This window comes from Grus americana, chromosome 2 (assembly GCF_028858705.1).
Source record: "Grus americana isolate bGruAme1 chromosome 2, bGruAme1.mat, whole genome shotgun sequence".
NCBI classification, from domain to species: Eukaryota; Metazoa; Chordata; class Aves; order Gruiformes; family Gruidae; genus Grus; species Grus americana.
This window is the reverse complement of record NC_072853.1, coordinates 118,969,737-118,981,851: the sequence shown is the minus strand read 5'-3', so window position 1 is coordinate 118,981,851 and position 12,115 is coordinate 118,969,737. Positions and strand designations below refer to the sequence as shown.

The 12,115-nt window shown below is 36.2% G+C and overlaps 1 protein-coding gene across 49 annotated transcripts in view; it reads right to left on the bottom strand.

Annotated features, from left to right (window-relative positions):
- Positions 1–12,115, bottom strand: part of CLASP2 (cytoplasmic linker associated protein 2) — a 147,972-nt gene that overhangs the window by 58,085 nt on the left and 77,772 nt on the right. For all 49 annotated transcript variants that reach the window (XM_054815216.1, XM_054815224.1, XM_054815241.1 and 46 more), the window contains 7 exons: positions 10,798–10,890; positions 10,009–10,154; positions 8,612–8,747; positions 5,313–5,383; positions 3,232–3,291; positions 1,992–2,069; positions 1,256–1,423 (listed from right to left, as the gene is read on the bottom strand). In XM_054815216.1, the coding sequence (XP_054671191.1) occupies positions 1,256–1,423; positions 1,992–2,069; positions 3,232–3,291; positions 5,313–5,383; positions 8,612–8,747; positions 10,009–10,154; positions 10,798–10,890 (752 nt within the window). The remainder of the gene's footprint in view (positions 1–1,255; positions 1,424–1,991; positions 2,070–3,231; positions 3,292–5,312; positions 5,384–8,611; positions 8,748–10,008; positions 10,155–10,797; positions 10,891–12,115) is intronic.

The following is a 12,115-nucleotide window of genomic DNA, read 5'->3' as shown; positions in this document are numbered from 1 at the left end:
ATTAGAATCCAGAAATACAATTTTGGGTAATACAAGGAAAACACTATGCATCTAAATGCAAAATTAGTGAAAAATCATTTAAAAATTAATTTGCAACATCATAATCTCTTCTGTTCATCTCTTATTTTACTCCTTCCTTTCTGTGCTGTAGTACTTACTATATTGCAATGCAGGAAGTAACACTTGAGGATTTAAGAGTATTTTAAGATTCTAATTTCTCTGTAATTTAGTTTTTAACATTTTATTACTAGTAACTCATTAACAGCACTTTGATTTTCAGACAAGGATTATAGATTAATTTAAACAAGAGTAATTAATCTTTGAATAAACGTTTGTGGAAAATGAAGCACTAGCAATAGCCTACATTACAGACAATTATTTTTTAAATGTTTTTTATAATTACAAGTATCATGTGAAAGATAAGATTTGACACAGAAGAGGGAATCCTCTGATATTTAAGGCAGCTGCCAAAAAAAGAAAAAAAGAGAAAAAAATTAACTTCCAATATCCTGGAAGCAGTCTTTGCTTTCAAAAGTGAGCAGACAAGTTCTCTGGTTTGGAAATGAAGCATCTGAATCGAAATCTTAACAGGTTCAAATACTTTGAGGAAGCTTTCTAGAATTTAAATATTAAAAAAATCACTACATACTACTACTACTATTTTACATTTCTACTAAAAAGCCAGTAGATTTCTTTTGCTATTGGCATCTAAGCAAACTTTAATCTATACAGCTCACAATTGTCTATACATTTTAATATATCACTGACCCACCCTGTGGTAATTAGCATAGCTGCAAAATACTGCCAATATCTATTCAATACTGTGAAGAAAAACGATCTCTGATCTGAATGAATTTCACTGTCAATGTCTCTTTCTCATACTTCCCCGTGAAAAAGGATAAAAAAACCCCGTAACACCAACATCATTTCTTTCCTACACTTATTGCACCAGAAGGCTGGACATCAAGATGTAAACCTTGAAGGTATTTTGTTGTAACAGAGGTTGATAAGGAATAAATATATGAATACGAACAGCCTGCTAAAATTCAGTTCATGATTGCCCTTATTTTTCACCTTGCTGGGGTAATACCATCATACAGCAAAACACAAAAAAGAATTTTTTTATTTAAAAAACAATTAAAAGTGACAAAATACAATTGCAGTTTCTTTGTACAGCACACAAGTCTGGCTCATTTGCTTTTGCGAAACAGTTTCTATTTGTTTATAGGCCCAGAAACCGTTAAGTGACCCTTACTTTAGGCTCTCCTGCGAGCTGGAGGATGACCTGTCTGACTGAGGGAGAGATGCTATACTGCCAGAATTCTTCAAGTAGGTCTGGAGGCTTCTTTGATAGGGTGGCTCAAGAGAATTGTACAGAGTCTCAGCTTCACTAGGAAAGTGATTTCTAAGACCCAGATAAGCCCTGCAAAATAAGAGAATAACCACATGTAATTGCTCTGTATTTTCTTCAAAGTGTGGAGTCAGGAAGTAAAGATTACAGAATGAACCAGGGATGGGAGGGAAAGAAACTCAGACTGGAAATACGTAATGCATGCAATACATTCAAATTGACTAAATCTTTTCAAAATAACGTAAGTCTATCCTCTGAAATTCTCGCGTTCACTTACTGATTCCGTGGGGACGCAAGAGAAATTCTTTTCTGGCCTACTCACTAATCAAAGTGCTGCAGTTGTTGAATTACTTAATTGCGGGGGGTGGGAAAGAATGATTATGCAGCAGTATCAACCTTTATGACTCCTGTTTCAATAGAATTCTCAAATGCTGCACGACTATTAACGGCCTCAACTTTCAGAATGTCTTTTGCAAAAGAAACTAGATATTAATTCAAGACTCTGAGACAGAAACATCAATTTTCAACCTAACTTGTGCCCTCTTCTTCAGCCATAGTTACCTGCTCACATCCAGTTAGACCCTTCTATCGCTCATGTAAAACATACAGTTTCTCAGAGCAAAACATAGTCAAAACTCACTTTCTTGCCTCCACTCTTGCTTCTGCATCAGCATCATGAATGCCCTTCTTGATCGTTTCAACCAAGACAGCTGCATGCCTAGAAGACAGACATTCTTTATGCTATATTGCTACTCCAAATTCTATTTTTAGTAAAGTTTTACACTTTAACTAACATTTCTTTAAGTAAAAAACCAGCTGAGATAGTGGTTCTTTCTAAGATATGAAGTAAACAAACACTTAAGCAGACTGATGACATCGCTGCACCTTCTGTAAAGTTTTAGGTAAGCTTCCTCCTTCAATGTAAAAGAATTATAATCTACTTTTCAGATACACATCCACCTATCACACTTTAAAAAGAATTTTTAAAATAACATTTTAAGACCTCTACTTTGCTGAAATGGAAACTATTTCCCCTACTACATCAACAGTAAGAAAACAAAAAAAGTTAAGATTAGTAGATTTGCTTTCCTGGAAATTCACCTCTGAATGCTTTTGGTATTTTGAGTTCTAAACTTCAACACATGCTCAAAAAACAGCAAAATGCCCATCAGAACAACTGAAAATTGTGATGATAAACAGATTTTAATTCAAGACATGTTTCGGGGGGTGGTTTGTTTGGTTTTTTTTTGAATACACACACATACACACTCTAACACAAATCAAGTGATCTCCCCATTACTTCGTTTCTCAGTAGCACCTTGAGGGGCTGAAAGGTGACTATGGAGCTGGACGAGCTCTTCAGAGCCTTCTCTGGCAGCCCTGTAGTCCCTTTGGTCTTACTCTGTGCTTACAGTACACATTCTGCAGAGCTGATGCATGTACTACTTTCCTATCTACCCGGAGAAGCTACAGTGTACTCAATGATTACCAGAAGTCGCCCTCAGCCTAATCCCACTTGTGCTCTTTGATGATGAATACGCAAATCTCCTCCTTTCAGGAGAAAGGACAGATGCTTACCTGCGCATCTTTGCTGCACAGGACACATGATATAAGTGAAACTCTGAGAAAGCACGGTATGCACTGCTCACATACAGTACAGAAGAAGAGGCAGAGGGTAAGGAGAAGAGGCAACACGAAGTCAAGGCTGGAGCACACAGCTCCCTCCCTCCCTGGCACTTGAATGAGCCACATGGCCTGCTGTGCTAGAAAGGTTGGCCAACACCGAACAACGTAATCCAATTGTAAGATTCAATGAAAAGACTTCTGTCTTAAAATTAATTACCAGTTTATTCTTGGGGAAAAAGAATACTGGCCCATACCTTTCCAATGAATGTGTTTGCCACTCTTGTAACAACAGGTCTAAAAATTCAAAAGAGCGCCTAAAAAGACAGGACAAAAAGTTATAATTAATACTTGTTTCTCTGATGTGCTTGCAGAATAAATAGTAACTTTATTCTTTCCCCGAGGGAAACAAATACATAACATAGAAGTACATTTATCTGTCAAATAAGGACATTGGTCACCTTATTACAAAGTTAAAATATTCTGTAGAGAAAGCAAACATGCAGGCTAACTAATCCTCAACTTCAAAAAAACAGATGTAGTTCAATTAACCATCTGCACATTATTACACATATGTTACATTAGTTTTATTAGCCCCAAAATAACAGACAAAAACCAATAAAGTTTGAAAGTTGTACAAACTATAAAATCTTAATATTAAAAAATAATCAATACTTTAAAAATTCAGCTATTAAGTCACAACATAACGTTTCTATGGCCGTGTACTTCTGCCCCAAACACTATTCCCATCCCTTCATCTGGCATCACTGAGTATGTCGCATAAAGGAAAACATGAGACCATTAATAGAGAGCTCTCCATATTGAAAGCACTCCTGAAGATTTGCTGGCACTGTACAATCTAAGTTATGTAACCTTATTCATTATTAATTCAGAATTCTTGACAATTTTGCAGACAGTCATTAGCAAAAGACATACTTTATAATATATCTGAAGCTAGATCCTGGTGAACAAATCAAAGCAACATGGATTAGGAAGGTGTAGTAAGTCTTCCAAAAGGTAGTGGCCTCTGCTGTCTGGAACTATTACTTTTTCTGGTTATGTTGCATCTTTGACCTGTTTTGGAGTGGCAGATTTAATTTTTGTTCAGCCCAAATCCTTTGGACACGTACAAGACATCGCAAGAAACCCTGAAAGGCTTTTCACTATTGTAACTGATCTAGTTTTCCTTTGTATTTCCAAATGAATGAAAGTCACTATGAAAACAATGTAATTTTGGCTGCCTTCACTGCCACTCATTGGACTGTGAACTGCAGTACCAAAACCACCTACAGCCTAATGTTCCTCATCAAAGCCATAGTGAGTGGAGGCACTGAAGCCCTGTGAATTGTTTTGCAGTCAAACCAGAAGTTATGACAGATCAGTATAATCTGGCTTGAGATAATACTTGCTTTGGATGCAAAAACAGCTTAGATTCAGAACAAATAGTTTAGGTGCTCAAGCTATTTCTTGCATACACAGCTATACTGCTTTCAGGGTTAGCGTGGGTCCAGAAACAGCGTTAACTGCTTTAGTGAGATTCTGTGCAGAAAATGACGCTCTGTCAGAAACCAATTAATTTTGTTAATAGCCAATCCAACTGTTCAAGTATCACGTTCTTGGAAAAAGCAACATGCTGAAGATGCACCTCAGTTGTTCAACATGACAACAAATTGATCTGCTACATCCTATCTAAGATAGCAGCCGCTGTCTCAATCCCACAGTCCCCAGCGTGGGAGGTTTATTATTCTGGGCACAGTATCAGACAGCCTAGCTCCACGCATTCAAAACACATTGCATGAAAGTTACAAAGTTGTCCTGGTATCAGGAGAGCAAGGTGCTGGCACACAGTGCATGCACTATGCTGTAGCGCTTCGACAAGAGCTAACCTCACTAGGCCTGTCAAGTCTGGCCGCACCAGTAACTAATAGGCTCTGGCTGGTTCTTCGCAAAGACACATGTATCAGTTTCATGCTCTCCCAATGCCTCTCAATGTCTGTGTTGTTTATTCTCATTAGACTGAGCAACATAGATTCAACTACTGTTTTTTTTCTTTCCTTCCGATTTTAAATCAGAAGGTACTTTTTCAACAAGTGTTAGGAACATTTTAAATTAGAATAAATTCTGCAGAAGGATACAGTGTACATCCCCCAGTATGGCAGAAAGTACCATTTCTCAACATCATCCAATGTAACTTTGCTGAAATTCATTTTGGTAGTTTACTGGATAACAGTTTTGTGTATTCAGAGTTAATGGCCATGAATCTTCAAATCTGTTTATTTTCAACATCACATTTAAAAAAACAACAGCTTTAATAATTTTCTATTTATAATGTACTCACCTTCTAACTGCAACTGATTTTGAGGTACAGTTGCTTGTTATTAAAGGTATGAGTCGTGGCACATGGGTATGCTGAAGCGGGGGGGAAAAAAAGAGTTAATGTCAAAAGCATTCCTGAATTTGTACTGTACTAATTAAGTCAAACAGAATTAGCTACATAATAAAAATGGCATTCATTTAAAATGCTCACTGAAACTACTTGTAGAATACTGTTAAATAAGAGAATGCTGCTAGCACATGAATTGATTAAATCTATTTTTTTTCCAAAACGTCAAGCAAACAGCACTTCCAATGCCATCAACAATATCATAATATGCAATATTTAGCTGTCAGTCGTCATATATGAAGGCTCAAACATGTCTCCTCAAAGAAGCTGTAAACTGATGTTACTGTAGTTTTGGCACAGGAAAAAAAAGCAATAGACGTAGCAGTCTTAAAATTCAGAGTTATGGAGCAAAAAGCAAATCAATCAATCTGCAACTATGGACGTTCTTTTAGGGAATCAATCAATATGATTAGTGCTACAAAGACCAAATTCCTTTTAATGCAAAATATATCAATACAACAATAAAAGCACAGCATGTAATATAAGCAAGCTTATGTATATAATCTATATGGAAACACCTAACATCCTCATGGGAAAAGAAAACCCCTGAACTACCATTTAAAGCGGGTAAGATAAACTACCTTAAATCCAAATGCAATACTTTAATTCAGAATTAAAGCAGCCTTACTTCAACTTATCTTAACTAATTGCAGACACAAAGTATTAACATTTTAATTCCAAGTAAGAGTAACATGGTTCAACAAATCCATGTTCTGTTCATTTCTTTATTCCTTGCTTGATTAAACACATAACTTCTAAACCAGTCCCAATACAGTGTGAAACTGTAGCCTATAATAAAAACTGCTTAAAAAGTACAGTACCGGACAATTCTTAATATCTCATGTAGTATACTTTCTCCTTAGGTTACTGTTGTGGGTTATAAACACACAAATCACCAAAAGAGGCAGAGAGATAATTATTAGTGTTCAGAGTACTGCCAACTTCAGAATTGGGAGGGAATTAATCCAAAAATCTGGAAGAGCCTTACACTTGCATTTGTTTGTACTGATATACTTTTAAACAGGGTTTTAGGGGGCTGGTTTGTGTTTTGCATAGTTATCAAATTGAAAAGTGGCATGTGATTGGCAGAAAGGGAACAATAAGCAGTATCAGGGGAAAGAATAAAACATTTTTACAGATGGAGAAACCTGTATGTTCCTAGTCTTTGGACCTAGTGACATCGTAAATTTTTTTGCAAAGGAATCAAAGCCGCAGGCTTGCTTTCATTCTGCTTTAAGACTGCACATTTCATCGGTTATCCCTTTGAAGCTGTAATGATACATTCTTCCCCCCAACCTACCTTGCAGCTCAATTGCCCAACCTGAATCCCACCTCCCTTTGGAAGATTTTCTGCCATCATGCCATCTCATCGTGACACACCCTCCCCCCACTTTTTTTTGGTTTGGTTTTGTTCATTTTAATTGGCTTCCTGATTACTAATAGTCAAGAAAGACAAATCAGACTACAGTATAAGAAGAAATATGAAATCCAAGAAAGGGGCAAAGACAAGACAGAGCTTTTCAAGATCACTGGTGCAATTCAGCCTCCCTCTTTTTACATACACTCACTCTCACAGAAATTAGAGCTAAAGCACCAGGATCTGAACTGGCTGTCAGTGGATTCTGGTAGGAGTTTTTGAGCAAAATGTTGACTCCAAAAGCTGTCATGGCTTGGGTCCTAAATATTCAACTGATCACACACTCCCTGACCAACTCTGATTTAATCCAAAGGATAGAAGTCCAAAGGAGAGTGGGACTGCATTTCATTTGACTCTGATATTTATTTCTTTCTTTTTCCACTGAAACATGAATTTTCTGTCCGAACACCCTGCATAAGCCATTTATTGGTTGGGTACTTGAACACTATGGAAAGGATTTTCTCACTTCTTTGCCTTCAACCTAATAGGTTAAATTACAGCTAAGACTAACAGAAGTTTAAAGAAGATTAGAGCAGCTATATCTGATGTGTAGTCTTGTCTTCAACTGAACTGAACCACTAAAGCCAATTTAATACAATCGGTGAATTTTTACTTCATGCTGCTTTGCTGGTGCTTGATTTGGCTCCTGTAAACAACAAGACAAGGTTAGTTTCTCACATGCCTGAGCTCGTCTAATACTACTACAAATGGTATTCTTCTCTCACAACTTTAATCATCCTGTGGAAGGTCTATTTCTTCCTCCACTCTCAACTCTGTGCCATTAACCATCTCTCAGTACATTGTAAGAGTCTGAGGAAAAAACGCCAGTGGTTCTTAGCCCGAGTGCTGACATAGACGTAATGCAGAAGTCTCAGAGCACATTATCAGAGGCACACGTAGACAGAATAAGTACAGATTCCAAAACATACTGAGGATGGCAATAAAAGGCGTGAGTGATTAAACCACTTCGGTTTCCAACAACTTAAAACAAATTAAAACCACGGATGAGATCATAGTGAATAGCATTAGGTGCCTAGCATGAAGAACACTGCAGCTTTTAATGCAGAAAGTATAGGCAACCTCCCACTTCTATTTGGAACAGAAAAATATCAGTACAAGTCCCAAAAATCTAGCTAAATATCTTGCCTCAGACACCACTCAGTGGCAGATGCTTAAGGAACAGACAATAAAAAAACCAGCTAGTAGACAGCATTCCCCTATATGCTATAGCTTTAAAGGGTGCATCTTAGAAAGTTGTGAAACCTGAGGATTAAAATCTCTGTTGGGCTTTTCTTCCATGAACTTGTGCTTTCTGAACTGATCCACATATGTCTGGCCTCTTCAACATTTTATCATTAACTCCACAGTTCCAATTTTTTTTTAATATGTATTTTTTTTGTAAAAACAAAGTTTTGTTTTATTGTTTTTTCTTTTTTTTTTTTAAATTATTACTAGCTTCTTAAATACTAGTTTAACTTTGTCTTCTCCAAAAAGGTAGTTAAACAGAGTTAGCCTTTGAAATACGCTTGCCTTTTTACAATTAACACATTACCAAAAAAAAAATCATGAAAACAGACTTGCTTTTCATACCTATTCCTCCATCTTTACGATAGTAGTGCTGTTGAGTGGTTTCAATGATAAATAATATTTGTCCAGCTGTGAGAAAAATTACTTTTCCATGAAAGAATGATTTATAATCCTGTATTTCAGAATTGTTATTATCTCTAAGAGTCACTATCTGAACATTCCTAAGAAGTAAAGTGAGAGGAACACCTACCCGAATAATGAATCTAATGGCTGCACACCCAGAAGTTGCCATCACTTTGGCGCTGTTGGGAACCAGATTAAAAAGAGTAGGCACAATAGCTTCAGCGCCATGATCAAACTTGTTTCCCAGAACAGTTGAAAGATGGCTATTTAGGGAAAAGAAATAAAACTTATTAACAAAAAATAATTTGTTACTCTTAAAATAACAAAGTTCATTGTACACTGTACAGATTTGTCTTTCCAAACAACAGAATTTCCTGATTTCATGATTTCCAAGTCCTTGCCTCATTAGAAATGCAGGATTTGTGGAACAATTTTGTTAACTTAGCAGACATGTTAAGAGGTTGAATGCTAATAACTTTATTTCATAATGAAAAACAAAAACCACAATTTGAAAGGCTAAAATTCTCGTATCTGCATAAAATATCGTAGTATTTCTGCTTTTTAACACACTTTGAATATAAGTTCCATAAGATTTCAGATTTATTGTTCAGGATTTTTTTCCTTTTGAATGCAGGATGAGGACATTTACACAGTACTTTTACGCTACTCCTGACTTCAAGTTAGGAAAGGTTAGCATTATTTTCTCAAAGCCTGAATTTCCCTGGCAAGGACAGCTGTATGCTCCAACAGGTCCCCATGATCTGTTCAATAAGGAGACCAGAACAGCAAGGGTGAACTCTGGGATGTACCTATTCCACATGGCCACTTACAATCAGTGGTTACATTAATGCCTTTCCAAAGGGAAAAAAAGCTATGGAAAACATGGAAGTGGGAAAGACTGCTCTGGTGTAAAAATAAAGCTTTCCCCCGCAACCTTGAATTTAATGAGAGTTCCCAAAATGATGAGGATGGAGATCTTATTTCTGTTGAGCCACAGCTTCTAAAATTATCACAGACATGGAAAGATTACCTCACCAAAACATACAATGTTTTACCGAAGTTTTCACTTGGGTTTTATCTTTTTTAACTACATCTCAGACAACTCAACAGTCAAGCAGAAGGGCTCAAAACACTATAGGGCAGCTCACTTTGTTATTACAAGTAAACACAGTAAAGTCCTGTGCCAATCACCCAAGCATAAGTGCCCCTAAGACTAGCCCCCAATATTATGGTAGTACTTCCAGCAGATAGTATTAACTTGCACCAAATACTCAGTGCAGTGATGGTAACTTGCTCTTCACATACAATCTCTTACAGGATTATCAGCTACATATATCGCCTAGAAGAACTAATGCCTTTAAATGTTTCTTTTTATCTATGGCTTCAGATGCTAACTTGACTCTTTATCAGTCATAGTGTATAGCAGTCCAACAAGATAATGCTTTATCAGTGTTGCAGGAAAGATTAAGTCAAGTTCATACTAAATTCTAGCAACATATGCAAATGCACATAAACTATACTTACGCTACAGTAATGCATGCTTCTCTAACCACCTGGGATCTGAGATCCTTGGCTGACAGCTTGAAAGCGCCATCCAACAACCGTAAATGCTGGAAAAATCCATCATACTGTGCAGCTCCAGCAACAAGCAATGACCGAACTTTCTTCAGCTAAAAAATTTAAGGCATTTAGTTTAGGACACTACCCATATGCACTTCAAATAATAATAATAAAAAAGTAACAACTTCATTGCAAAAAATGTACAGAGGCACATCTTTAAAGCAAAGCATCATTTTGAAGTATATGGCAGTAATTTAAAAAACTGTAAAAAAATTCTATTACTTAAATTCTAGAGCTAAAAAGTCTCAGATCCCAGTCTACAAATATACAAATACATAATTCTGTTCACATACCTGTTTCCAAACACTAAGATGCCATAAATCTGACCAAAATATAAATGCTACATACACACAAACATTTAAATCCTGCAACTTACCATAGTCACACATAAGAGATACTAATGCTAGCAGTTTACCAGCAGAATATGTAATTTTGCATAAATGCCAACTGAAACATACATGACAGCTTTTAGAAAAGCCTCCACTTAAATGTCAGCAAAACTGTATTTAGACCTTTTTAAAATACTTGCTCAAACTTATTTGGTATATGGAAATTCAATGTTTAAAAATTAAAATGAAAATTTTATTATCTGGGTTGTAATTACTTTAAGAAAAAAAAACATTTTAAAATATCTAGCTACCTGTGCTTTATGAAATACACCCACCCAAACCTGAAACCAGATAAAAAGTTTACCGCATTAGTTCGTTGATCCCAATCATGTTTGTCATCTGAGAGAATTTCCCTGATTTTGTTCAACGTTTCTTCAAGTTCTCGACTAGAATAGATCTAAAGTGTTAAAGAACAAAAAAATTTGTACTGTTAATATCCCAGGTTATCTGATGAAGGAAAATAGTTTGAGAAGACTGAAAATACAACTACAATTCTGAAAATCTTGCCCCAAAAGTTCCAGAGAACTGCGTAAGAGGTATAAATGGGCATTTTAAGGCAAATCTTTGAGGATATCACTGAGTAGTGAATATTCATTAAAAGAAAAGCTGAAGAATCAACATTTTGCTCAAGATTTCACCTTTGCGATGAACTAATCATATACAGAATTTCATTTACTCCATTTAAAAAAGAATTCAAAACGAGCAGAGGTTTTAGATAACCTGTTGCAATACTATTGCAATTCAATTTCATTTTCATACCCACTATTACAATGATACTCAACCAACAAATTTTAACCCGATGCAACTCTTTTGGGGCAGCGACTCTCTTCCGTGTTACAAGAGTGTATTACTACTCCAAGCCTATCATTTATTAACTTACGCAGTCAGTAAATAAGTGTAAGGGGCAGCCTCCAGTCAGAGTTCTCTATTATCTACACAGTACCTGCAGCAAAATTGAAGCCTGACCAATCTAATCATATATCAGTCACTATTTGGTAATACATGAATTAATGCATTTATTGACAACTGTACACATACAACAGTGGATTTCTAAAGAAGAGAATAAAAAAAAGTAGTCATGAAAACATATTATTAACATCAGAAAAAAACTGACTTCCCCTCTATTCTCCTAAACGTAAGCCACAGGACACACTTTTCTGCTTCCACTGAATATGCAAAATTTAAGGTTTTTTCCCCCCCGGATTGAGAACAAGTTGAAGAGGTTAGTAATTTGCTTCATATCCAGAAACTTGACCTGGCCAGAATTTTTTTCTAAAATATATTTTCAGCTAAAGATTTCCAATTTTTTTTCATCAAAAGTTGTTTACATAAACACACTGGGCTAAACTGAGTTTCCCATACACAGGCATCTGGTGCTATGTGAGACACATTCAAGACATCCACATGGGGCTGGCAGATATGATTCAGGACTTCAAGGAAACTCATATCCTTCTAGGGTGAAAGCTGAAGGCCAGCATGGTAACTTACATAGCACCTAAATAGTAGTGCCTGATGCTCCTTCATTGTTTATTTCAGTCCAAGACAATTTTTTTTTTTTAATGTGCAAGAGCACAGAGCATGTAGAGGAAACAAGGATCAATGGTTAGCATATCTTGCTTTGC